Here is a 26,867-nt window from a genome sequence, read left to right on the forward strand (position 1 = left end):
GGGACTCCGGGATCATGACCTGAGCCGAAGGCAGACGCTTCACCAACTGAGTCACCCAAGGGCCTCAAGAGACAATGTCTTAACAGCCAATGCCCTTGCCGAGTTACTGTCCCCACTTGCTTGGCTCCCACCTGTTTCAGGACATTTGCATAGGCTGTTTCTTCTTCTTGAAATGCAGTTCCCTCTTCTCTTTGCCTACATAATACCTACTTTTCAAATCTCTGCCCAGTTATCACTTCCTCAAAGAAACCTTTTCTGAATTCCCTAATGAGGTCAAATTCCTCTGTAATAGGCTGTTAGCTTCTTTGCAGCAATGTCACAGTTACAAGTTTACATTTTTTAAAGATTTTACTTATCTGAGACAGAGAACATGAGCAGGGGGAAGGGCAGAGGGAGAGGGAGAAGCAGGCCCCCTGAGGAGCAGGGAGCCTTATGTGGGGCTCAATGCCAGGACCGAGATCATGATCTGAGCTGAAGGTAGACGCTTAACAGACTGAGCCACCCAGGCGCCCCTACAAGTTTACAGTTTGTGTAATTTTTGGATTGAGGCCCACTAGACTGGAAGGACATTAAGGGCAAGGACAGTTCCTGTCTCTCCCTTCATTTGATTTTCTTAAACTTGTGCCCCTCATCTCTAACATAGTATCTGGTGCATAGTAAAGGCTCTATAAATACTTGGTGAATGGAGTGCGAAGAGTAGCTGTAACAGCCACTTCGATGTTTAACTGGGAATTTTTATTTATTTATTTATTTTATTGGAATCTTCTGCTTCCAATAGCATCTCTGGTCTGGGTGTACCCAATAAGTGTTCCTCCTGCTTCTGATCCCCTGTAGTTTGATTCCTATCACCTGATAACAACTGCTACTCCTGTTGCCTTTCTGAGATATGTGTACACACAATCTATTTGTGTACACATGCAAAATATGTTACTACCCGTTCTCTTGAACATCTGTTTCACTGTAGCAAAGTACCATAGCTTAGTTAACCAGTTCTTTCTTCAAAGACATTTAGGTTGTTTCCCATCTTTTGATTCTACAAATGATCCTGCAAGGAATAACCTTGTGCATGACATTAGCTTGCATAAGCACAGTTATACTGCATGTATCTCCCGAAACACCACCTTTTCCTTGGGTCCCAAATAAGGAGATTATGCAGAGATGGAAGCAAGGATCTAGCCTGGATGCTGGGAAAGTAGCTCTAAGGGTGGGAGTTTTTAGGTCAGACCTACACTGTTCGAATCTGGTACCTACGTAGTCCTAGCATGCAGAGAGAGTTTGAGAGTCCCTTCGAAACTGAACTGTACCAACCAATCTTGGAAGACACTAATGCATGAACTACAATGTTTAAAAAAAAGTTTTTTTCTTTCTGCATCCTTCCTTAGTTCCTTCTCATCCCATAATGGACAGATTTTTTTTTTTTTTAAAGATTTATTTATTTATTTATTTGACAGAGATCACAAGTAGGCAGAGAGGCAGGCGGAGACGGAGGAGGAAGCAGGCTCCCCGCTGAGCAGAGAGCCTGATGCGGGACTCGATCCCAGGACCCCAGGATCATGACCTGAGCTGAAGGCAGAGGCTTTAACCCACTGAGCTACCCAGGGACCCTATAATGGACAGATTTTTAATAGCTTGTTTGCTCACAATAGACCAGAAAGTGGTCTAGTGGCTAGCAGTGAGCAAGACAGATGAAGGCATTGTTCTTATGGAACTAATTTTATCATTTTTTCTTTTACCAGGTTTTTTTGGTGTGTAAAGATGAAATGAGATAATGGAAGTAAAGTGATTAATTGGCAACTTAAAATGTTCATTTATGTGTACATATATACGTAACACATACTTATGTATACAGACGCCGAGTTGGAAGGTTCATAATCTTCTTAACACGACTACTTTTTTTTTTTCCTCCCCCTTTTCCCTCTACGGTTCTCTTGAAGAGCTCACACCTTCAACTCCCGTGTTTCTTTCAGCTCAAGGCCAGTGGGACGCGCCACCAGTAGGGGGCAAGAATCACCCAGGCGTGCCTATTACCTAAGCAACGGAGTCAAACACCATTCAGAATGACTTTACAAAAGGGTTACCCAGAAGTTAATTTGTTTATTCTGTTAGGTCTTAAGAAGAAGAAGAAGAGGAAAAAGGAGGAGGAGGTGGAGAAATCAGGGAAACCAAAGATGATAGCGACAGACCTACTCTGCAGTAATCATTAATTGAGAGCAATAGTTTGTTCAGAAAAAAAGCAGTGGGGCTGACTCCGGTCACACCCCTTAGAGTATGATAATGGCAGTGGCCCAGCAGAGGGGCTCCGAGTTATACTGCGGTTTTATATCCAATAAAGTGCTTTGAGCAAGCCTAACATAGCAATGAATACGCGAATATTTTTTTTCTAGGACTATGTAATGAAGAGCTTTCTAAAGCAACACAGACGCCACTAGGTAACTTCCTGGGCCGAAGACACACACCAAAAAGGTTTTCAAAATAGCTTTGGGCCCCTCCTAGACCGACTTTGAAAGCAGGTATAGGACGCATGCGCCCGAACCACCGGCTGACCTCCTCGTGGCAACTCAGAGAGCAGACCTTCCTCCCGACAGCCCGCGGGGCAGAAAGGGAGGGGGAACGGAATTCTCGCGAGGTCTTTCGAGCCCCGGCGGAAGCAGTAGACACGTGACTCTTCTAGGAGGCCTTCGCCTTCCCCCCTCCCCCTTCTCGGAAACCCGGCCCCCTCACCCCTCGCCCACCCCGGAGCCGCGGTAATAGACCGTTTGGGTTCCGGAATTCTCTTGGATCCAACCACTGGTACCGGGTCGGCTGGAGCAGGCGGAGTCCGTGCTTGGCAGCGAAGGCAGGGGGCGGTCAAGATGGGGGGGGGAAATCATCTTCCTTCACCTAGGAGGGAGGCGGGGCGGAGGGGGGCGCTGGGGAGCGGGGTTGGGGGGGGAGGAGGAGGAAGGAAGTCACGTGGGGCGTGCGGCGCGCGCTGCGTGCGCGCGGCGCCTCATCCGTCGCCCCACCCCCTCCCCTCCGGCGGGGCGGGGGGGCTGGGGGGAGGGGCGTCAAGATGGCGGCGGGGAGGTAGGCAGAGCCGGACGCCGCTGCTGCCGCCGCCACCGCCGCCTCCGCTCCAGTCGCCTCTAGTTCTTCAAGCTCTCGCCACCCGGTAGGAGCTGTTCCGGCGTCGGATCGCGCGGGGAAAGTAAGTCCTTCTCTTACCCTTCTTCTGCTTCCACACTCTTCCCGGACAGCCAGCCTCCCACTCCCACCCTCCTCAGGGGGCCGTGTGGGGCCGGGCTGAGGGGGGGCAGCCACCTCACCCCGGCTTGGGGCCTCCCTCGCCCATCGCCGCCCCCTCAGCTGCGCGCCCCAGGGCTCTTGGGGGCAAGGTCCCGGCGCCGGCCCCGCCGCGCTCGCTTCCTCCGCCCGTCAGCGCCGGGCCCTGCGCTCGCTGCGCGTGGGGGCTTTCGGGCCTCGGGGGCCCCCGCTGTCCCGGGCCAGAGGCACCCAGTTTGGTCGCGGAGGCAGGATCTGCGGGCACCGGCTCCGGCTCCACTTGGGTCGCCCTCCTTGCTTTCCTTGTTCCGCTCAGGGATGCGAGGTCCCGGACCCGCAGGAAAGTGAGCTCCGCAATCCTTCAAAAGTCCTCCTGTCTGAGGGTTGCTCTTGGTTTGGGGCGAGTGCGGGAGGAGATAGGGGCGCCCTAAATCGGAACCCCACACCTGCAGTTTTCTGATTACCTCGCTCGCAGGGCGTCGAGGCAGTACGTGGGACACGTGGGGGCCACCTTCAAGCCTCACCGGGTGATTAGGTTAATTTTGTCTCGAGCTCTCTTGCCTCCTAGACCCTAAGCATCTGTGCAGAGAAAGGCGGTTGGGGATTTGCTTGCTGTAAGAGTGTTTGGTGTAAGGAGCATCTAAAGTTCCCCAAACCAGTGTATGCTGGTGGTTTCCCAGAAGTGGTTTGAGATCGGTTTAACCGCTGAGGAGATTTGGACGTTCCTGAACCCTTGTGATTGTTTCTTTCCTGACCCTGGCATCCAACTCCTCCCCCTTTCCACCCCGGCTTTGTGCTGCTGTTTGGTTAATGTTTGCGGACCACTAACTTGATCTCGCACAGAGAAGCCCTTTTTATGTGCGGGCTCCGTATACTGTAGGAAGCTTTTGTTTTGGGGAGTTGCTGGTTGAGAAACGTGGGGAAAGAACGGGCAAGAAAATTAGAGTCAAATAAAGCAACGTTTTTATTCATTGAATTGCGCAGCCAATTGTAACCTCACCCGGAAGTTTGTACTAAACACGTGTTGCTGAGGGAAGGTTAAAAACTAGGTCCCCTTTGACCTTTGAAAGTTGATTATTAGCCGTTTATGTTGAGTTAAATGTTTTATTTTCTCTAGACAACCACGTTTAGAGACGGAGTAGGGCTTCTACTGAGTCGGCCGGCGCGGTCCAGAAAGCTGTCAAACCCCGAGTTGCCCTAGAGGAAATAAACTTAGCACTTGTAGACACAAATCAGCTAGCAGTGCAGAAGGATTCCATATTTGCCTCGGTATATTTACTGCAGTCAGAAGTGATTTTTCTTAAGCTGTTGGGAAAGCCATTATCATTGCCCAAAAGATAGTTTGTATAGAATTTCTAGGATAAAATGCAGAATTTGCTATTGGTGCCTTGCGTGGGACAGTAATTTTGCAAGCAAGAGAACATTTTATTTTCATGTTTAAAAAAGTTGTTTCCAAAATTTATCTTACCAGAAAAAAATCTTTATTTTTTTCTTTTGGCTTCTGCATTTTTATCCCCAGTCTAACTTAATTCCACACAATTGTGTATAGGATTTTAAGTAAATTTTACTTTAGCTGCTGGGTAAGTTTTAAAAAGGAAGGCTTAGTTGGTGACTTACAGTCCATTCCTTCCTTCCTTCCTTCCTTCCTTCCTTCCTTCCTTCATTGGATGCTCTTAAGTGTCAGGCAATTTTACTGAAGGGCTTTGCTGAAATTATGTACTGCTTAATATAATGCAAATATAAATGTATAAAGTATAAAGATTGCTTAAATGTTTTTAAAAATGATTCATTTTAAAGGTTAAAGCTATAGATATATTTTGGTATTTCTTAGTTTCTAAATTGAGCTTTGATTTGAGACTTCCTCCTATGAAGGTGATGAACACTCAGGTCTGAGGTCTGGTCTTACCAAGTAACCTGACTTCATGAGTCTTTCAGTTCCCAGGCTTTGCCCGCCTAAAGTTGATGTAAAGATACTTTCTGGGGGTGCCTGGGTGACTCAGTCTGTTAAGTGTCTACCTTCGGCTCAGGTCATGATCCCAGGGTCCTGGGATGAAGCCCCACTTTGGGCTCCTTGCTCAGCGGTGAGTCTGCTTCTTCTTCCCTCTGCTGTTGTGCTCTCACTTTCTTTCTCCCTCCCTCTCAAATAAATAAAAGATCTTTAGGGGCGCCTGGGTGGCTCAGTCCGTTAAGCATCTGCCTTCGACTCAGGTCATGGTCCCAGGCCCCTGGGATCGAGCCCCACATCGGACTCCCTGCTCAGTGGGGGCCTGCTTCTCCCTCTCGTTCTGCCTGCCACTCTCCCTGCTTGTGTGCTTGTGCACTCTCTCTCTCTTTCTGCCGAATAAATAAAATCTTTAAAAAGAAATAAATAACTTAAAAAATCTTTTAAAAAAACACTTTCTGATAAGAGGAATTGTTTTCACATTATATAGCTAATAAAATGATGTAATCTGAAAAGTTTTTTACAGTTGTCTTTGTTTATGCTGACAGGTCTACTTTAGTGTGGTTCATTGAACTTCGTAAATATTAAGGACAGTCTTGGGATACCACTGAAATTTTCTGTAGGTGGAAAGGATAGGTTCTTCAAGAGCAGGAACTCTGCTTTTATGAATAAGATACAGTACAAAGCCCATCAAATTATTTAATTCTTGGGAGGCAGTATTTAGCATAGAGCAATGATTTTAAAACCTTTTTACTGCATCCCATGGTAAGACATGTTTTACACATCCACGCATAGAACTAAAAAACTCATGTCATGAAATAATGTTTATCCTCTCCACATGCTTGGTGTTTTCTGTTCTGTATTGAAATATTTAATAATTCTGGTCATGATACACTGAATTCACTTGACAGCTCATTGTGGTGTGACCACCAGTTTGAAGAACATGGTATAGGCTTAAGAATACAGAATCTTGGAGGGATAGGAGGTGGGAACTCCTCAGTTTCTAATTCTCCACACTTGCTTTGTTGTTGCCTTGTTACAATTCATTTCTCTAAGCCTCAGTTTTTCATCTATGACAAAGGGATAACATGTAGCATTTACTCATGGGTTATCTTGAGGCTTAAAAGAGAAAAAAATCCAACCCTGTAGTAAATCTCAAAAGGACTAGAGATCTGAGTTTGATGGTGGTAAGCAAGAAAGTTTTTTCATACACCCCCCCATTCTTTCATGTCCTTTTTTTGTAAAGCATGTTTGAAACCTTGTCATCCGCACATTACTTTGTGAATCCATTCTTTCTAGAAGTTTTGCAGTGAGAGTGGGGAGAGGCACACTTTACTGAGCAAGTGTTCCCTTGAAAAATAACTGTTAAAAACTACAGATTTTACCTGTGTAGGTAATGAAGATCCTTGTTAATGAATTTCTTCATACTATCTTCTATTCCTCCTGATGTTCTTAAAGAACCAGAACTCAGTAGGAACAATATAAATACCTTGTTCATGAACTTGTTCAGTATCAGCTGAATTTTGAGAGGATCATTATCCTTCACCTCCTTAAACTAGGTGTCATTCATCACCTCTGGACTGCATAAAAGCAAACCTGCAGCTGAGTTAGAAGTCAGACATATTTAGTGTTATTAAATAAAGAGGGAAAGTCCTGTTTGTTATTAGGCAAAGATAACTTACTAAGGGATATCTTTGCACATATACAGAGGTCTGCCAGTTTTCTCCAGACACACCAGTTGATTAACTGGACAAATTGAACATGTGACACAGCGAAAAGGAATTCGTATTTATAGAACTCATTTGGAAGTTAATTATTGAGTGGATTGCCAACAAGGTTTGTATTCTTGGAAATACTATTGTATCAGTGATGTGGGAGAAAATCTATTTTCTGACATGATGCTAATATCAAAGTAATAGTTAGTAGCTAGTAGGGTAACATTTATTCAACAGCAATCCTATAAGATAGATTCTATTTTTATTCCCATTTGAAAATGAGGAAACTGAGTCACACAAGTTATTACTTGACCATAGTTTACTACTGGTGTCTGAGGTAGCCAGTATTTGAACCCAGATATTTTGTTTGACTCCCTAGTCTTAGCCTCTGTGGTGTGCCACCACCGCTGCAGATAGATACCTTGTATCTCCCCAGAGCTGTAAAGGTCTGCTTTAGGTCTCAACAAGAGGAACCTTGTCCTTGTTGATAGGTTTCAGTGTTGGTATTCTCAGTGGGAACTATATCCTTTTATTCTTCTGATTGGCTATTATTTCTCAGGATTCTCTTCCTGCCAAGGATTCTCTCAGTTTCTCTCGACTCCGTGTCCTTGTTTATTATTTATCTTCGATGCTTTCATAGGAGTACTATTTTGAAATAGATGGTATTTTCCTAAGTATTTATGATAGAAATGGAACCTTTTTGTCCTCTGTTTTTTGAGATAGAGTCACTCTGGGTTTGGTAACTTTTGGGTTTGTTGGATTGCTACATGTTAAATGTCACCTAAGGTCCATGAAATCCTTTGTAGACACTGTAACACAGTTCTCTTACCCCTAACGGTGTTTGCATTTATATTGTATTTAGTGGTTTCAAAATGAAAATGTTTTCCCTTTCAAGAATTAATCTTACTTGTAAGGTGAGGAGGAGAAGATTGAATAATATAACCTTTTAAGGGTTCTCAACCTGAACATTGAAATTCTGTGTCTGTAATAGTTTCAGAATAGGAGAATTATTAGATATTAAGGTTTGTTTTTGTGTTTTTTTTTTTTAATATTAAGGGTTTTGCCTATTGGAGTTAGAGATATTCCTCTGTATCCCTTGCCCTCTTTCTCACTGCAAAAAAGTTCCAAGTAGAGAATTTGTACCCAATTGGCTAAGAAGGGATCCCTAGATTTTGTGTATGTTATGTATATAAATCGAAGGTATTTTTCATTAATTGCTGGCAGAAGGGCTGCTGGATATCTCAGTCACTTACATGTCTGCCTTTGGCTCAGGTCATGATCACAGGGTCCTGGGATTGAGTCCTGCTTCATGCTCCCTGCTCAGCGAGGAGTCTGTTTATCCCTCCCTCTGCCGCTCACTAGTGCTCTCTCTGAAATAAATAAAATATTTTTGTTTTTATTTTAATTTTTATTATTTATTATTTTATTTATTTGTATTTATTATTATTTATTTATTTATTTGACAGAGAGAGATCACAGGTAGGCAGGCAGAGAGAGAGGAGGAAGCAGGCTCCCTGCTGAGCAGAGAGCCTGATGCGGGGCTTGATCTCAGGACCTGAGCCGAAGGCAGAGGCTTAACCTGCTGAGCCACCGAGGTGCCCCATAAATAAAATACTTTTAAGAAACAGCTTGCAAAAGACATTGTCATTACTAAGTCAATACTCAGAGGTCTCAAATTGTGATTCCTGTGAGTGAGTTTTCAATAGGTCAGTGATAGTGTTATCAACTGTGCTGTTATTTCCTGTAAAAATACCAAGTTTCCCCCCATATTTTTCCCTTCCATGGTATTTTCTAATGCCCATTGTTCAGAAAATATATTTCAGAAAACTCTCATGAATTTAGTAATGTTTTTCACTGATTTTTGTTGCTTTCATTAATGATGTTTCTGTACTTCTTTAGTATAATTAGTCAGGGCTTAGTGTGCATCTAATGAATTAATGGGTCCTTTGGCTTCCAAGCGTTCTTTGGTCTGTCGTTTAGGAGTCATTGGTTTAAAACAATGTATTTTTGTTTCAAATGTAAATAAATCAATATTTTAAATATTTACTAAAAAAGATGACTTTTTTTAAAGTCTTTTAGACAATGTTTATTTATTTATTTTTAAGATTTTATTTATTTATTTGACAGAGATCACAAGTAGGCAAAGAGGCAGGCAGAGAGAGAGGGGAGGAAGCAGGCTCCCTGCGGAGCAGAGAGCCCGATGTGGGGCTCGATCCCAGGACCTGGGATCATGACCTGAGCCGAAGGCAGAGGCTTTAACCCACTGAGCCACCCATGCGCCCCAAAATATGACATTTTGATAGTCTCTGGAATTCTGTTAATCTAGGTCAGGATTAGTCATAGCAAGCAAGCCAAGACCACCACCTATTCCCACAGGTCATTGGTCTTAATGAGGTATTTTGTGGGTTGAAATGTTTTGTTGGTTTTTGTTTTTGTTTTTAAGATTTATTTTTTCGGGAGAGTGAGAGTGTGCACACATGTTGGCGAGCGGGGGCAGGGGAGGGCAGAGGGAGAGAGAATCTTAAGCAGACTCCCCACTGAGCAGGGAGCCTGACCCAGGGCTCAGTCTGATAACCCTGAGATAGTGACCTGAGCCGAAATCAAGAGTCTGACACTCGACTGACTGAGCCACCCAGAGGCCTTGGTTGAAATGTTTTTAAAGCATTGATTTAGGTCTCTTGGTACATGTTGGTACTATGTACTAGGATAATTTGTGAAGTATGGTCAGCTGTGTCTATATTAGAAAAATGATTAACTTTATTTTAAATCTGTATTGGGACATTTCTCCTATTTGTCTCCTCTGTTCAGTCCCTTCATGCTCTTTCTATCTTGCTATCCAATAATCTATCTCCATTCCTATTTTAACCTCAGACGGGCATTTATTCCAAACTTAAGTACTGAAACTGAGGTTTGCAACATTGACTTCTAGATCTGTTCTTCGGAAAGAGAATGCATGGGCTTTGGAAATTTAAACAATCTAGTGCTGGGTAGTTATAGGTACTTTAAGCTGAGCCTCGGTTTCTTTTTAATTTTTCACTGACTATATATTTGATGACAAATACCGTTTTACTTTACTTTTCTTTTTTTTTTTTAAGATTTTATTTATTTATTTGACAGAGATCACAAGTAGGCAGAGAGGCAGGCAGAGAGAGAGGAGGAAGCATGCTCCCTGCTGAGCAGAGAGCCCAATGCGGGGCTCGATCCCAGGACCCTGGGATCATGACCTGAGCTGAAGGCAGAGGCTTTAACCCACTGAGCCACCCAGGTGCTCTGAGCCTCGGTTTCATCTCTAAAACATTATAATGTCTATTTTTTGGGGGGATTGTTGTGGTCTAACACTGTCCTAACACTGTCAAGCTTGTAAAAGATACTTAGTCACTGTCAATTTCCTTACCTTTTCCTTTCCTACACAGAATGTATTTTTCCATAGATTTTTCCTTTCTCTGAAAAATTTTGGGGAAATCTTTGAGCTATTTCTTCTTCCTTGCGGCTCTCTGGTTAAGACTCCCTTCAAACAGTAGGTCTGCCCTGAGTTTCATTTCTGGATATCTGTAGTGTCTGCTGTAAACTCATTCATGTTTCTTCTAGAACTTCTTTCTAAGTGATGTATAGGTTTATGTGACATAGACCTACTTAGTAGAAGATTTCTCTGTTAAATATTTTACTTTCATTTGAAATAGTAGTTCTTATGTATGTTGGAAGTCATGGTCACAGAGGCTAATGCCTTTCTTTTTGTAGGACATAATGAAAACACTGACATTTAATTCTTTCACACAGCCTGAGAACAAATGAACTAGCTAAAGATTAGTGTATTATTTATGTAATATGAAATTAGTTTTTTAGGAAAAACAAGTACAGTAGCTTTCCCTGTTTATATAAATTGGTTATTTCAGATAATGACAAACATTAAAAATTGAGAAAGTTCTGTTAAGCTTTTTTCCCCCAAAGTAGATTTTTATATATTATACCAAGAAAACCCAAATCTAAAATGTATTTGTGGGGTGCCTGGGTGGCTCAGTTGGTTGAGTGTCTGACGGTTGGTTTCAGCTCAGGTCATGATCTTGGGGTTGTGGAATTGAGCCCCGCTTTGGGCTCCACACTCAGCACATAGTCTGCTTGAGATTCTTTCCCTCTGCCTCTCCTTCTGCCAGCCCCCATAAATCAGTAAAATCTTTAAAATGTATTTGCTTTCTTCTAAATAGGTATTTTCTCTCGCTAAACTCTCTAAAACTCGGGACGCCTAGATGGCTCAGTTGGTTAGGCGTCTGCCTTCAGCTCAGGTCATGATTCTGGGGTCCTGGGATCAAATCCCACATTGGGCTCCTTGCTTGGCAGGGAGCCTGCTAATTCCTTTGCCTGCCCCTGTCTCTCTTTATCTCTCTCTGAAAAATAAATAAAATCTTTTTAAAAAAACCAAACTATAAAACTCATTTTGGGGTCTCCCAGGCTCAGTGTTTATTTTTTTGCTTTCTCTTGGCTTAACTCTATAATCATCCATCAACTCATGCTTTTTGTGTATGTCATATTCTCTTCCATTTTGAACTTTTATACAAACTTAGTGTTATGGGTTGTCCTTCCTAAACATCTTGAAATTCATCCCCCCTTTTTTCTACACCCTGTCATTACAGCACATCATCTCTTTTTTGTTTTTTGTTTTTTGGCTTTTTGAGTTTTTATTAGATAACATGCATGAGCAGGGGGAGACGGTGGGGGAGAAGGAGAAGCAGGCTCCCTGCTGAGCAGGGATCCTGTTTTAGGGCTCTTTTCCAGGACCATGGGATCATGACCTGAGCTAAAGATTAGCCGACTGAGCCACCCAGGGACCCCACATCATCTCTCTCGGTCTGCTGTAGCAGTTACCTAAAATGTCTTCCTGCTTCTGGTCTTGCTCTACCCATTCTCAGTGTGCCCCCATACTTCCTCAGCATAATCTTTCTAGGTCACAGATCTGTGTCTTGTAGTTCTCAATCTGAAAACTTTTTTGACTCCCGCTACCCATGGGATTAAGTGTGCTCTCTGCCATGGTGTACAAGGTTGTGGGTGAGATCTTCCTCTTCTCTTGTCATCACCTGCCTGACACTTGGGTTTTTGTTCTGAACTTCCATACTAACAATGAATCGCACTAACCATTGTTCTTAAAGAGTGCCCACTGTCTTTCATATCTGCAGAAGAGTGAATGCGCTATCCAGAACATCCCCATCCGCCTGGCATTTCCTTCCTTGAGACTCCGTTCCATAGTCGTCTTTGTGACCTCTCTCCCCAGGCAAAGTTCAGCATTCCTTCTCTGTTCCTCCAACATTTTGTACACATACACTCTTGCTGTGATTTACATATTTCTCTGTCCTTTTCATCTTTATTGCGAATTTCTTGGAATCAGAGACTTTTTCTCTTTCATCTGATTTCTTGCCCGATATGTAGCAGGTTCTTCATAAATATCAAATGGATGGGTCTGGTAGAAGATGTTGGTTTGTATTTAGAAGAGAGTTAATTGGCATATTAAGTTTTTTATGTTAATATTACATATTTTGCTCTAAAGATGGTGGAACCAGGGCAAGATTTACTGCTTGCTGCTTTGAGTGAGAGTGGAATTAGTCCGAATGACCTCTTTGATATTGATGGGGGAGATGCAGGGCTTGCAACTCCAACACCTACTCCTACAGTTCAGCAGGTAAGAGTTTTCCAAAGTCTCTGTAAAAAGTAGATTTTTCTTAATTTCTATTTACAGAGTAAACGTTATTAAGACAATTTTAAATAAGCATGTGTATGTTATTTTTATATTAGTTTTCTCTCATGAGATGGAAAATATTTGCAGTGAAAAGACATTTCCTGCTTTGATATATACACAAAAGTAAGAGATGAATTGTTTAGAGCTCTTGTGGGAGGTTTGTTAATCTCCTTACTAGTTGTCTTTGTATTTTATAGGGACCCTCTTCTGAGGTTTCACTATACACATTCTCTGAAAGTAAAAAATAAGATTCTGGTATCAGTATAGTTTTGTGAAGATGTACTTGCAAAGATTATTAGTTCCAACCTGGTATCAGAGATTTACAATCTGTTTGAGTGTAAACCTTGTCATTTTAAAAATTTTAATAAATACATCTTTTGTTCTTGAAACAGAATTCATTGCCATCATTTTTTATTTTTTTCTCTGATGTTGTTTTCTCTCTAGTCCGTGCCACTTAGTGCATTAGAACTAGGTTTGGAGACTGAAGCATCAGTTCCTGTTAAACCAGAACCAGAGACGCTACCTACTCCAGCGCTATTAAATGTTAGGGTAAGAATGATTTACATTTGGTGTGACTGCTAAACTGGTTTTGAATTATAGTAAGAAAATAATTTGTAATATGAAGTAGTCTTACCTTACCAGTTCTGTTTTTTGCTACTTTCCAATATGCTACTCTCAGCTCCTATTTGATAAAATGTTTCTTTCATTCTTCTCATAGTTACATTGATCAAAAGATAATTAGGACAAAGCAAAGTTTTTTTAATTTACTCACTGTAAATAATACAAAATTCATTATGTAGAGATGAGCTACACATTATCTCACTACACATTTCATTTTTCCTTGTTGATTTCAGGTTTTGTCCATTGGTACATGGGATTTTTACGTAATGGTAATTGTGCTTTAAATATAGAGTTTCTCTGATTTTACCTTAAACATAGCAGTTATTAACTTAAGCTTAGCATATAAAATTATTGGACAGTCTGGTTAAAAAATTGATAACTTATGATAAATTACTGTTGAGAGTTTTGTTTAAAAGTGATAAGTGGGGCGCCTGGGTGGCTCAGTGGGTTAAGCCATTGCCTTTGGCTTGGGTTATGATCTCAGGGTCCTGGGATCGAGTCCCGCATCGGGCTCCCTGCTCAGCAGGGAGCCTGCTTCCCTCTCTCTCTCTCTGCCTGCCTCTGTCTACTGTGATCTCTCTCTGTCAAATAAATAAATAAAAATCTTTAAAAAAAAAAAATAAAAAATAAAAGTGGTAAGTGGTGGGATGCCTAGGTGGCAGTCCTGGTTTTTGTGTTTGTGAGTTTGAGCCCCATGTTGAGTGTTGAGATTATTTAAATTAATAAATCTTTATTATTAAAAAAAATTGCCTCCTGTGCTTATTTATTTAAAGTAGGCTCCATGCCCAGCATGGGGCTCAAACTCATGACCCCTGGATTAAGAACTGAATGCTCGGGGTGCCTGGTGGCTCAGTTGCTAAGCATATCTGCCTTTAGTTCAGGTCATGATCTCAGGGTCCTGGGATCGAGCCCTGCATCAAGCTCCCTTCTCAGCAGGAGGCCTGCTTCTGCCTTTCTCTCTGTACCTGCTTGTGTTCCCTCTCTCACTGTTTCTCTCTCTGTGTCAAATAAATAAATAAAATCTTAAAAAAAAAAAAAATTGAATGCTCTACAATTGAGCAAGCCAGGTACACCAAAGCTGCCTGCTTTAAAAAAAAAGTAATGCATGGTAATGTCTTAAGATTCTTGTTATAGGAGTCATGGGACAATAACAAATAGTTTGAGGAGGAAAGGAAGTAGAAATAGACTGAAATTTTAAAAAATCTTTGATTGCGCTTCAGTCCATGGTAGTCACACCGTCATTTTCCCAATCTTTGACCTTTTTCCCCAACTCCTAATGTCTCCCTGTACCCCCAACTATAAAAAAATAAAATGCTATGTAGCTTTGTCTTAGGTACAGAGGTAGTACCCATTCATTACCCAAAGGTAATACCCAACATATTATCACCAGTATGTGATATCGGTGGATTGGCTGGATCATTCATACAAATTAGGTGTTTAAAACCCTGTTTCAGTGGTTTTATCTTCTAAATTCTAAACATTGGTTTAGTCTGTATGATAGCAAACAAAGCATTGGGCAAGAATCATGGAATGGTAGCAATGGAAAATGAACCCCAGAGAGCCTGGGCCTCCGGGGGTAATGTGATTTGCTTGAAGTTATCAGAGATTGTAAATCTCTGATATCAGGTTGGAACTAAGAATCTTTGCAAGTACATCTTCACAAAACTATACTGATACCAGAATCTTTTTTTTTTTTTAAGATTTTATTTATTTTATTTGACAGAGATTACAAGTAGGCAGAGAGGCAGGCAGAGAGAGAGGAGGAAGCAGGCTCCCTGCTGAGCAGAGAGCCCGATGTGGGGCTCTATCCCAGGACTCTGAGATCACGACCCGAGCCGAAGGCAGAGGCCTTAACCCACTGAGCCACCCAGGTGCTCCTGATACCAGAATCTTATTTTTACTTTTAGAGAATGTGTATAGTGAAACCTCAGAAAAGGGTCCCTATAAAATACAAAGACAACTAGTAAGGAGATTAACAAACCTCCCACAAGAGCTCTAAACAATTCATCTCCTACTTTTGTATATATATCAAAGCAGGAAACATCTTTTCACTGCAAAGTTATCAACTTCGTTGGGGCAGTGCTGGGATTAGAGGTTCTTTCTGTTCCTAGTCCTTGCATTACATGGCATTACTACACATCACAACTTGCTTAGGAGAGTCCTTATTTATCCTTGCTGGCCCCGATAATTATAGACAATGTCACACTATTACTATACCCCCCCCCAAAGTGGTGTGTTTTAACTTGGTAGTGTATAGTTAGGCATATTTAATTAAAAATACAGTGCCAGTGTTTAAGTGAAAACTCAAGTCTGTTTTAGATGTTTAAATGGCCTCCCATGTTTGTGAATCTAAGCCACATTAGAGAGCTTGGTACTTCCTCAGTGGTCTGATGTGCTATGGTTTTCTTTTCTAGCAGCAGCCTCCATCTACTACAACATTTGTGCTGAATCAAATAAATCAGCTTCCAACCCTGGGATCTACAATTGTAATGACTAAAACACCACCTGTAACAACGAATAGGCAGACCATCACCTTAACAAAGTTCATCCAGACTACTGCAAACACACGCCCTTCAGTCTCCGCACCAGCAGTACGAAATGCCATGACCTCTGCACCCTCAAAGGACCAGGTTCAGCTGAAGGATCTGCTAAAAAATAATAGTCTGAATGAGCTCATGAAACTGAAGCCGCCAGCCAATATTGCGCAGCCAGTGGCAACAGCAGCTAGTAAGTGTGTCTGTTCTCAGTCGTGTCAGCCGGCTCCTTTTGGTAAGATGTGTCAGGGTGTTTTTAAGGGTTTCCTTGGGTCTTAAAAGAACCGGGTGTGAAGGACATATCTGTATGACTTTGTACAATTATAGGATTTATACAATTCAAAGGAAGGAGAAATTTAGAAGTCATAGCATTTACCTTGAAATGAAGTGTGGAATTACCAGGAGGCTACATTAATTAACACTATGAGATCTCAGTTTTATATATTGGGAATAACTAGTTAACATTTTCTCAGTCCTTTAAATCAGTACTTCTCAAACTTGAGAAGTGCCTGTGAATCACCTGGAGATCTTGTTCAAAAACAGAATCAGATTTGGTAGATGTGGGGTAGGGCCCAAGATTCTGCATTTCTAACAACCTTTTTGGAGGTGCTCAGGCTGGTGGGCCTTGGATCATGTGTAAGGTAACTAGCTTGAAACTGATACTTTTCTCCTTTCACTGTGACTTTTACAATTTTATTATTTACCTGTCATTGGCTTCATTGCTTGTAAGTAGATGTGTATTTAATAAATTCTCTTTTAAAATACATTTTGGAATGCCTTGGTGGCTCATTCGGTTGAGCATCCAACTCTTGATTTTGGCTTAGGTCATGATTTCAGGGTCCCGGGATTGAGCCCTGCATTGTCCTCCATGCTCAGTGCTGTCTGCTTGTCCCTCTCCTGCCTGCTCTACCCCTCTTCCTGCTCACATGCACTCTCTCTCAAATAAATAAAAATCTCTTTAAAAAAATAAGATACATACGTTTTCATTATTAAAAAATTATTATTATTATTTTTAAAGATTTTATCTATTTACCTGAGAGAGAGCCTGGCAGGGAGAGCTCGATCCCAGGAACCTGAGCCAAAGTCACTTAACCAGCTGAGCCACCAGGTGCCCCTTACTATATGTTTTTTAAGAATGAGTGCTCATACAATCCTTTTTCAAAAAATAGCTTTATTGAGATACATTGTACATACCATGAAATTCATCCTTTCAAAGTTCATGGTTGAGTGGATTTTAGTATATTCATTCAAATAGTTGATAAACCATCACCATGAGCTAATCCTTTAAGGATGGGATTTTATTTTATTTTATTTAAAGATTTTTTATTTATTTATTTGTCAGAGAGAGAGAGGGGAGAGAGAGCGAGCACAGGCAGACAGAATGGCAGACAGAGGCAGAGGGAGAAGCAGGTTCCCTGAGGAGCAAGGAACCCGATGTGGGACTCGATCCCAGGACGCTGGGATCATGACCCGAGCCAAAGGCAGCTGCTTAACCAACTGAGCCACCCAGGCGTCCCAAGGATGGGATTTTAAAGGGAAAGGTTCAGCAGTGGTTTGATAACGTTTTTTAAAGAGTTTACTTATGTAGAGAGAATACAGATTTTATTGTTAGTTTTTCTTTAGAGTGTTACTGCTTACTTTTTCAAATATTTATTGAGTGCCTACTATGTGCTAAGAACTCTTTTGGGCTTTTGAGGCTGTGGCTGGGAAGAAAACTGTTGAATCTCTTTTGTCCTGCAGCTTGCATTCTAGTGGAGAGAAAGAGATGATAAGCAAAAGAAAGAAGTTATATAGTGTGTCTGAAAGGAATAAGCACTGAGGAGAGGAGCAGAAAATGAGGTGTGTGGCAGGAAGAGGTTATAGTTTTGAGTGCAGTGTTCAGAGGAAGCTTCGTGTTTAGTAAGGTAATTTTTAAGGGTAAAATAGAATTATTAGGTATACTTTAAAATCTTGACCACATCAAATTTTAGTAGTACAGTTTTAGAAACTGAAAAACATGAACTCTTAAGAGGGATATTCTTTCCTTCCATTCTACATTCAGTTGAAGTGTATTCGAGTACTTGTTACATAACAGTACCATGGTGGGCACAGTTGGAAATGATAACTGACCTCGGTTATATTCTGAGCTGACCACTATTTTATAGTTTCAGGATTGGAATGGGTGCCTTTTTTTGCTCCCCCTTAAGTAAATTTCTTTGGGATTGTTGTATGTTTGGATTAAGGGGCTAGAATGAAGGTTGCTGAGGTCTTATACTAGTACATAAATAGCATTTTATTAGGGCTTTGGAATGAGCTGATACATATTAAACAGACAGTTCCTTTTTCCAAACAGCTGCCTTGTTTTTCTAATATTAGGAGGTAGATTTTTTTTTTTTTAAAGATTTTATTTATTTATTTGACAGACAGAGTTCACAAGTAGGCAGAGAGGCAGGCAGAGAGAGAGAGAGGGAAGCAGGCTCCCTGCTGAGCAGAGAGCCCAATGCGGGACTCGATCCCAGGACCCTGAGATCATGACCTGAGCCAAAGGCAGCGGCTTAACCCACTGAGCCACCCAGGCACCCAGGAGGTAGATTTTAATACCTGATACAGACCAGTGTATAATTTTTTGGCAGAATGGACTGCTTGGAAATTGTGCTTGTGTTTGTGAAGTATAGGGCTGGGGCATTCTAAAGCAATGGCCAAGAAGTATTTGGTAGGGTGTTGTAGAACTAACTTCGTGTCCAGTGACAGATACAGTTAAAAATATCAGATAATTTAGTCTTTTGTTTGAGTCCATACCACTGTGTTCTTATGGCTGTAGTTTATTCTCAAGGTCATTGTCCTGAACTAACTGCAACCTGGCAACTACATGCCCATTAAGTCATTTGAACTGTCTTAGGACTGATTTTTACTCTGCTCCACCAGGGAGATCAGGAGCATGGCCCCCAACTAGCTGGGGTGCAGGGCAGCATCTGGAATGATTCCTGGGAGTCTTGGATGATCAGCAGTTAGTGGAAACAGCTGTCATTAAAATCTGGATTTGAGGAGAAATCCAGCTGCTTTTATGTGAGTGGCTTCCTGAGCATTCCACTCTTCAAATCAGCACATGTTCTCATAATTTAAAGAAGACTGCTATCATCAGGGAAGTTTAGAAAGCAAAACAAAACAGGATAGGTTTGGAGCTGATCAAGTAATGCTTAGTACAGTAACATCTCCCACATCCAGTGGAGTAATTTTAAAAAGACAAAAGAGTACAAATCAAGGCCGTCCTTGTGTGGAAGTCTGAGAAACTATCAGACTGGACCAGGGCTGAAAAAGAAACATGTAAGTGAATGCCAAAGATAAGCATACTTTTGTGTTGAAGCACAGGGTAATCTTTTTACTGGAAGAGAACAGTAAAAGTATGAAACTGCAAAGAGCAAGGTTTTGCATGTTTCTCTCTCCTTTATCTATGCGTGTTGCCCTCTGGAGCCTTGAGCCCTCTGGCTCTCTGTTTGGGTGCTGAGCTCTCCCGTGAGGTCTGGGTTCTGTACTCTGCCAACTTTTCACTCTCTCTCGCCCAGTTACATTAAATACATAAATTTGTTATCTCTGTTCCAGCCTTATTTTGTTAAAATTTCAGTTGTAGTAATTTTGGAGTCCCAAGTGACAGGTCTCCCATATACTCCATATCTTTTGGTTGAGTAGATAAGATGTTAATAAGTCCTTCTGGTGTGATTTCCACACTGATCTCAGAAATTCCAAGTACCTGAAGTGAGTGCTTCATGCAGGCTGGTTACGGGGGCTCTAGCTCTAGACTGCTTAGTCAGGCAGTTCGGCTTGACCTGATACTCAGATTGAGGAGTTGTCTTACTGTATCTAAAAAGAGTTTGGTAAAAAAAAATAATAATATAAAAATAAAAAGAGTTTGTAAACCACCGGTATTGAAGAAGAAAAGATTAATTGTTTGGATCTTTATTCTGGGGAAAGAGGGAAATAGAGTTCCCCAATATTTTTTTCACCCAAGAAATAATAATTTGCCTCGAAAGTAAGTATCACCAACTCAGATGAGATTGATTCTGTCTTGATGATAACACCATTCTGGTTGGTTGGTTGGTTTGTTTGTTTTTGATGAACCAAGTGAAGTATCCCTGTTGATATTTGTATTAAAATGAACTATCAAATACTTGTGGTTAATATGTCCTTTTCATAACTGGTTCTCAAGTTTTGAGTACACACATTTCTGTTTAAGTTACTTGTTTTCTAAGGTTAATTCTTAGCTGCATGGTAACACATAACTTTGAATGTTTTAATTCTTAACGCTTAGTTTAGGTTAGTGACAAGCAGGTTGGTATTCTTTGGCTCATGAAATGGGTAAACTTGTACTGACTCTTTAGATTTATTTTTTTAAAAATCTGAATTTAAAAAAATTATAGTAAAACTTTTACTGAAAAGAAATTGGTATTTTGTTCTAAAATCTAGTAACTCTCCCCTCAGCTGATGTAAGCAATGGTGCTGTAAAGAAAGAGTCTTCTAATAAAGAAGTAGCAAGAATATGGATAAACGACATGAAAATGAGGAGTTTTTCTCCAACCATGGTGAGTTTCAAAAGTGCATCTGTATTGTGTGGTATAGATGTATGCTTGGCTAAAAGTGGTCTTAACCTCAGAAAAACTTCTTTTTGAGTGAAGGGGGGCTACTCAACTACATGAACTAAGGAATAAGCACGAAATCTCAAACTGACATACTAAATGAGGTGATGAGAGCTTGCATATTTGATAGGGTTTGGTATTACAGGACTGACAATCTCATCTGATCAGAGACAAAGATAATTTGGAATTAACCAAAGTATTTGATAACTATGTCCATTTGGGGATTGAACCTGAATACATAGCTAATTATGAGCTATCAGGTTGTATAATGTTCTAGTTTTAAGTAATTTTTTTCCTTAAATTTTGGAAATGCCTTGGATTAATTAACTCTGTACATTTATTTCATAACTGTGCTGTGTGTAACAGTGCCTGTGTGTGGTGGGTTTGAACAAGCGGTGTACTACTTGGCTCCCCCTTCCATAATCACACAGTTGGACAAACACTTGGTTTAAGTAGTATAAAGGATCGCAAAAAGTACATTGAGTTACTCACAATTAGGATTAGGAAATTGGAGGAAGAGGAAACCTCCCTGGACTCAGATGGCCTGGGAACACTTCATTTTGTGGAGCAGGTATGATGGAGATTAGGTGTTGGATTTGGAGAGACTGTAAGAGGGCATTTTAGGAAGGGAGCTAAAGCATTGATAGGCACAGGGGAGGTGGTGGCTATATACTTAGATGGCAGTAAGCCAGGAGAAAGTTGGAATGGTTGGTTTTGGCACTGTGGAGGTTCCTGAGTTGAGTTTGAAAGACTTTGGGTACCTGGGTGGCTCAGTTGCTTAAGCGTCTGACTCTTGTTTCTGCTCAGGTCATGGTCTCAGGGTTGTGAGATCAGGCCCTGTGCTCAGCGGGGAATCTGCTTTAGATTCTTTCCCTCTGCTCCCCCCACTCCTGCTTACCTGCATGCGCATGCTCTGTCTCTCTCTTGCTTGCTCTCTCAAATGAATAAATAAATCTTTAAAAAAAAAAAAAAAAAAAAAAAAAAAAAAGACTTGGTGTAGCACCAGTGGGGGCCCCTGGAAGTGAAGGATCCTATTAGTGTTTCAGGGTGTCAGGTGGGGAAGAGAGGCAGGTTGGAAGGTTAGTTAAGTACTCCAGAGGGAGAAATTAAGAGACTAAACTTGGAGGATTGCAAAGAGGGTGGGAAAAGGTGAGGGGAAAGAAAAAAAGGAAAATAGGAGATGACTGCATGTAACAATACCGAAGAATTGATAGGACTTAGGGATGGAATATGGAATTCGAAAGACAGCACGGCAATCTGTGCCTGAGGTTTTGAGCAGGGACCAGGAAAATGAATGCTGGCAGGACCCAGTTTACTTAATGGTTGTGTACCAGCAACTTACGTGGAAGTTGATTTTTAGAAAGTACAGTTGCATTTTTAAGAAATGTACATAGATTCCCATTCCAGCCCATGTTTGCCCATGATATGCCAAAAGTTCTATGTTGTCCTTGCAGTTAAGAAACATCTAACAGGTGCATCTGTCTGGCTCAGTTAGTGCAGCATGTGACTGTTGATCTTGAAGTCTTTAGTTCTGGCCCCACATTGGGAATAGACCTCTCTTAAAAGAAAAGAAAAGAAACATCTAGCAGGGATTACAGACTGCTAGACTGTGCACCAAAGCCAGTTGACAGATGTGTTCTGTTTGGCCTCCACAACATTTTGAAAGATTTTTAGTTTGTTGCTACCACATAAAGATCCTGAACTCCAGGTTCTCTTGAAAACTAGGAGTACCTGACAACCCTGGGTTCACATTCCCCACCTCGTAAAGCATGCCTCAAGTTTAGTAGTGAACACGTGTTTTATGTGTTGGGCAGACCTTTCCCAGGTACCACAACCTTTCCCTGCTCCCCCTCATGATTCTCTCCTTGATCCTAAGCTTGGTGGCCCTCAGTTGCCATTTTACTGGCTTAGAAATTTACCTGTCTGGTCCCTGATTTTGTGACCAGACAGTGTCACCAATTTATCTTCCAGTTACACTCTTGGTAATTTTTTCTTTTTTTCTTTTTTTTTAAATTCAGGTATAGTAAGATAAGATAGAAAGGGAAGGCCAGCCCTTTAGTATGCGTTCTTACTTGGTAGGCAGGGAAAGGGCTGAAGGTGGGGGTCAGGAGGAGTCAGAATTTAAGTCATTTGCTTAAGGCCACACAAAAAACCAGCAGAATGGGGATTTACATCTGTTTCTTTGGCCAGCCCCACTTTGTCTACAGTTTCTGTAATTGAGTTTCATTTTGGCTATAAGAGCATTTGGAACTGTTTTGGATTTTTTCTCAGGATTCCATGGGTTGATGTTGATTGGGTGTTTGTCTACCATCTCTCTTCTCCTTCCCACTTTTATTGAGCATCTTTGTGCCATCATACTCTAGACCAAAGAGAAAGAAATCAAAATGCCTGCCCTTACCTTTCAAGGCTTTGTTGCCTTTGGCATTGCTTATAGGTCTTGACTCGTTTCTCTTTCTTTTTCTTCTTCTTTTCTACATTTACTGGGTTTCACAGCTTTTTCTCTGTAGTTTTTCTTGAACAAGCACATTAATTAAGAGCTTTGCTGATGGTTTTACTTGTAGTGAAAGGAGGCAAGTACAGGGTCTTTCTGTTCCCCTAATCCTCTGTATCTTACCCTTCAAGATTCGGTGAAGAAAGAAAGGAACATGTGACTGGTAACCATTCACTCAAGTTGCCTGGGACAGTCTGGCTTCATTCCTGTTTTCCTGGTTTAATTAGTAAGAGCTCCCCATTGCATTTTTCGGTGTTCTAGGGTTTGGAGAGTAAGTGCTTGGCTATCTTACATGATTGTTGCTTGGAGGCACAGATGTCAAGTAGATTCTCTGTACTTCAAAAGAACCTTTAAATCCAGAGTTTTCTGGGGTTTTGGTTTCCATGTCTGATGGAAAGAAGACAGCTGGAGTGAAGGTGCACTGAAATGAGGGTGGGATGTGTAACTTCAGCAGTTTCTGGCACTGAGGTTGTAGGATGAGCTTCTGGGGCTAGCTCATCCACCTTTGCTCCCCAGATCTTTTGGTCTTTCTGTTCCTAGAACTGAAATGAAGACTGAAGACTGAGGTTAAAAAAGAGTTCTGGACATCATGGAGGGTGGTAGGCAATATTGAAGAGGAAAGTTTGAGATAGTGGTGGCTGGAAGGATGGTGGAGCCCTGAGGTGACCCAGTGGTGTGTTAGGGATGAGAGTTGGGTCATGGATTACCTGTACTCATTGGAGAAGCACAGAAGATGTAAAGTGTGACCCAGATTTTAGGGAATATAGAAGTGATGTGTCATGTTTCCAAGACTGAAGACTGTTTAGTATACCTACAGAAGAGTTTTTCTTTGTGTTGGTTAGGCTTCCAGTCTCTGATTATGCTCCCACTCTGTTACAGAAGGTCCCTGTTGTGAAAGAGGAAGATGAACCGGAGGAAGAAGATGAAGAAGAAATGGGTCACGCAGAAACCTATGCAGAGTATATGCCGATAAAATGTATGTTGTTGGAATCTGTCAACATAATGAAAGACTTCCCTTTCCCATAATGAAAGTTCTTTCCCATAATGAAAGTTCTTCTTGAACTTAAGTGACTTTCCCACACATGTTATTATCTATTAGGATCTGTCAATATTGAGTACCTCAGAATTTGACAAGAGCTTTGTAATAGGTTTTAAATTATAATATATTTTAAAATACCTACATGAAAATTTTGCTGTGGGTTATTTTCCCTATGCAAACGTAGAACCATTTTGGGCTGAAGTCCTTTAAGAGTAAAAAAGCTTGGATTTTATTTTGTTTCAAGTTAACTTTGCTCATATTAGTGATTAGAAAATCATAGTAAATTGCAGAGATAGAAATCTGTATCTTAGCTTTATATATTTTGTATAAACAAAGCACAAAAACACGGGAATCTTAAAAATGTGCTGTTTATTTCATTGGAGTACATAAACACTTCTGTCCTTTTTTCTGTAACAACCGTGATTTATTTTTTTAGTGGCCACTATGTCAAATTGGAAATTAATAGTTTGGGGCACCTGGGTGGCTCAGTTGTTGGGCATCTGCCTTTGGCTCAGATCATGATCCTGGGGTCCTGGGATCAAGCCCCATGTCGGGCTCCCTGCTCATCGGGAAGCCTGCTTCTTCCTCTCCCACTCCCCCTACTTCTGTTCCTCTCTCACTGTATCTCTCTGTCAAATCAATGAAGAAAATCTTTAAAAACAAAGAAAATTAGTAGTTTTTAGTTTTGATGTAAAAATGTTCACTTTTTCATTTTATGGGGGAGATAAGATGAAAAAATAAATGGCTAGAATCCTTTATGTACTCCAAGTTTCTATGAAAAGCTACTAATACTACCACTTAAACTCAAAATTTCTGTTTACCAACTATGTATTGACTTCAGGATCCCATAATTTCTGGTCATTTAAAATTAACTTCAGATGGTGTCTGGCTGGCTCAGTTGGTAGAGTATGAGACCTTGATCTCAGAGTCATGAGTTCAAGCCCCAGTTTGGATGTGGAACCTACTTAAAAAGAACATATACATACATAAATTTTATTTTATTATTTTTTTAAGATTTTATTTATTTATTTGACAGAGATCACAAGTAGGCAGAGAAGGCAGGCAGAGAGAGAGAGGAGGGGGAAGCAGGCTCCCCACTGAGCAGAGAGCCCAATGCGGGGCTTGATCCCAGGACTCTGGGATCATGACCCGAGCTAAAGGCAGAGGCTTTAACCCACTGAGCCACCCAGGTGCCCCAATACATAAATTAAAAGAAAAAGAAAAATCTTAGGTTGTGGTATCTCAAATGGGTGGTTTCCCTCAATCTCCATAATGGTTTTCATAAAAGAATTGAAAGTTTACCCGTGGCCCTTTAAACCGAGGTCAGCAAACTAAATTTGGACCATCGCCTGTTTATATAAAGTTTTATTGGAAAATAACTATGGCCATGAGTTTGTTTATTTATTTATTGGCTATGGCTGCTTTTACACTGCTACAATGGCATTGTTCAGTAATAGACCAGCTGCTCAGCAAAGCTGTAAATACTAATTGACTTATTTATAGAAAAAGTTTGCTGACCTTTATTTAAAACTATTCACATAATGCATTTTGAGGAATTAGTTGCTGTTTAATTTTATATCCAAGATTTCCATTAAAATACCTTTCAGAATAAAATTAAATTCCAGACTTTTTGTTTTACTAATTCAAGTGAATGATTCATCAAATAGATTTTTTTTTTAAGATTTATTTATTGGTTTGTTTGTTTTTAAAGATTTTATTTGTCAGAGAGAGATCCCAAGTAGGCAGAGAGGCAGGCGAGGGGGGGGGACAGCCTCCCTGCTGAGCAGAGAGCCCGATGTGGGGCTCGATCATGACCTGAGCCGAAGGCAGAGGCTTTAACCCACTGAGCCACCCAGGCGCCCCAGATTTATTTATTTGTTAGCATGCACATAAGCAGGGTGAGTGGCCAGCAGAGGCTCCCTGCTGAGCAAGGAGCCCAATGTGAGACTCTATCCCGGGACCCTGGGATCATGACCTGAGCCGAAGACAGACGTTTAACCAACTGAGCTACCCAGGCGTCCCTCAAATAGATTTCCAAATCTAGGATTTTATTTTGTTGCTACTGGAGAACCTGGTGATACAAACTAAGTTGATATTTTTCTGTATCTTTTTTTTTTTTAAGGTTTTATTTATTTATTTGATACAGAGAGAGATCACAGTAGGCAGAGAGGCAGGCAGAGGGAGAGGGGGAAGCAGGCTCCCTGCTGAGCAGAGAGCCCAATGCGGGGCTCGATCCAGGACCCTGAGATCATGACCTGAGTGGAAGGCCGAGGCCTAACCCACTGAGCCACCTAGGCACCCCTTTCTATATCTTTTTTAATTAGCAGGTCTCTATTTTAACCGTAAGTATTTGATAAATTGGTCCTTTTATCAAATTTAAGTATTAATTTACCACCTATTGGTGCCTTTTTAGAATCCTGGAGTGTATAGTTACTTACTTACTTTTATTTTCTCTGACAGCAAAAATACGGCAATATTATATAATAAAACTGGGAGCATTATTACCTAGAAAAATTAAAATGAAGTATTTTTAAATTTTCATTTAGTAAAAATTGGCCTACGTCATCCAGATGCTGTAGTGGAAACAAGTTCTTTGTCCAGTGTTACTCCTCCTGATGTTTGGTACAAAACATCCATTTCTGAAGAAACCATTGATAATGGCTGGTTGTCAGCGTTACAGCTGGAGGCAATTACTTATGCAGCCCAGGTAAGCAGTATTTCATAATTACATACAATATATTTATCTTTTAATCCTTGTCCATATAGTATAGTTGCTTTAACATAAAGGCAATTTTCCTTGAATGAAAAACTTGTGCTTATGATTTTACAAAAGTTTCATTTGTTAGAAAATTATTTATTTTCTTATTTTAGAGAGAGAGCATGTGTGAGCAGGGGGAGAAGCAGAGGGAGAGGGATAACCAGACTCTGT

The 26,867-nt window shown here is 41.1% G+C and overlaps 1 protein-coding gene and 1 long non-coding RNA gene across 6 annotated transcripts in view; one reads left to right on the forward strand and one right to left on the reverse strand.

Annotated features, from left to right (window-relative positions):
• LOC111156470 overlaps positions 1-2,809 on the reverse strand; it is a 10,534-nt gene extending 7,725 nt beyond the window's left edge. For both annotated transcript variants that reach the window (XR_002641215.1, XR_002641214.1), the window contains exon 1: positions 2,754-2,809. This is a non-coding gene — a long non-coding RNA (uncharacterized LOC111156470). The remainder of the gene's footprint in view (positions 1-2,753) is intronic.
• A 256-nt stretch (positions 2,810-3,065) lies between these two features.
• The window catches only part of LOC111156349 (strawberry notch homolog 1), a 57,933-nt gene continuing 34,131 nt past the window's right edge, over positions 3,066-26,867 (forward strand). The window contains exons 1-7 of one of the 4 annotated variants that reach the window (XM_022517138.1): positions 3,066-3,187; positions 12,455-12,586; positions 13,088-13,192; positions 15,679-15,991; positions 20,254-20,354; positions 23,782-23,875; positions 26,485-26,645. In XM_022517138.1, coding sequence (XP_022372846.1) covers positions 12,455-12,586; positions 13,088-13,192; positions 15,679-15,991; positions 20,254-20,354; positions 23,782-23,875; positions 26,485-26,645 — 906 coding nt within the window. In that variant the 5' untranslated portion in view covers positions 3,066-3,187. Of the gene's footprint in view, positions 3,188-12,454; positions 12,587-13,087; positions 13,193-15,678; positions 15,992-20,253; positions 20,355-23,778; positions 23,876-26,484; positions 26,646-26,867 lie in introns of those variants that run through there. The other 3 variants (XM_022517135.1, XM_022517136.1, XM_022517137.1) reach the window with 3 other exon arrangements.

The sequence above is a fragment of the Enhydra lutris genome, unplaced genomic scaffold, assembly GCF_002288905.1.
Source record: "Enhydra lutris kenyoni isolate GAN:26980312 unplaced genomic scaffold, ASM228890v2 scaffoldscaffold46, whole genome shotgun sequence".
Taxonomy (NCBI): Eukaryota; Metazoa; Chordata; class Mammalia; order Carnivora; family Mustelidae; genus Enhydra; species Enhydra lutris.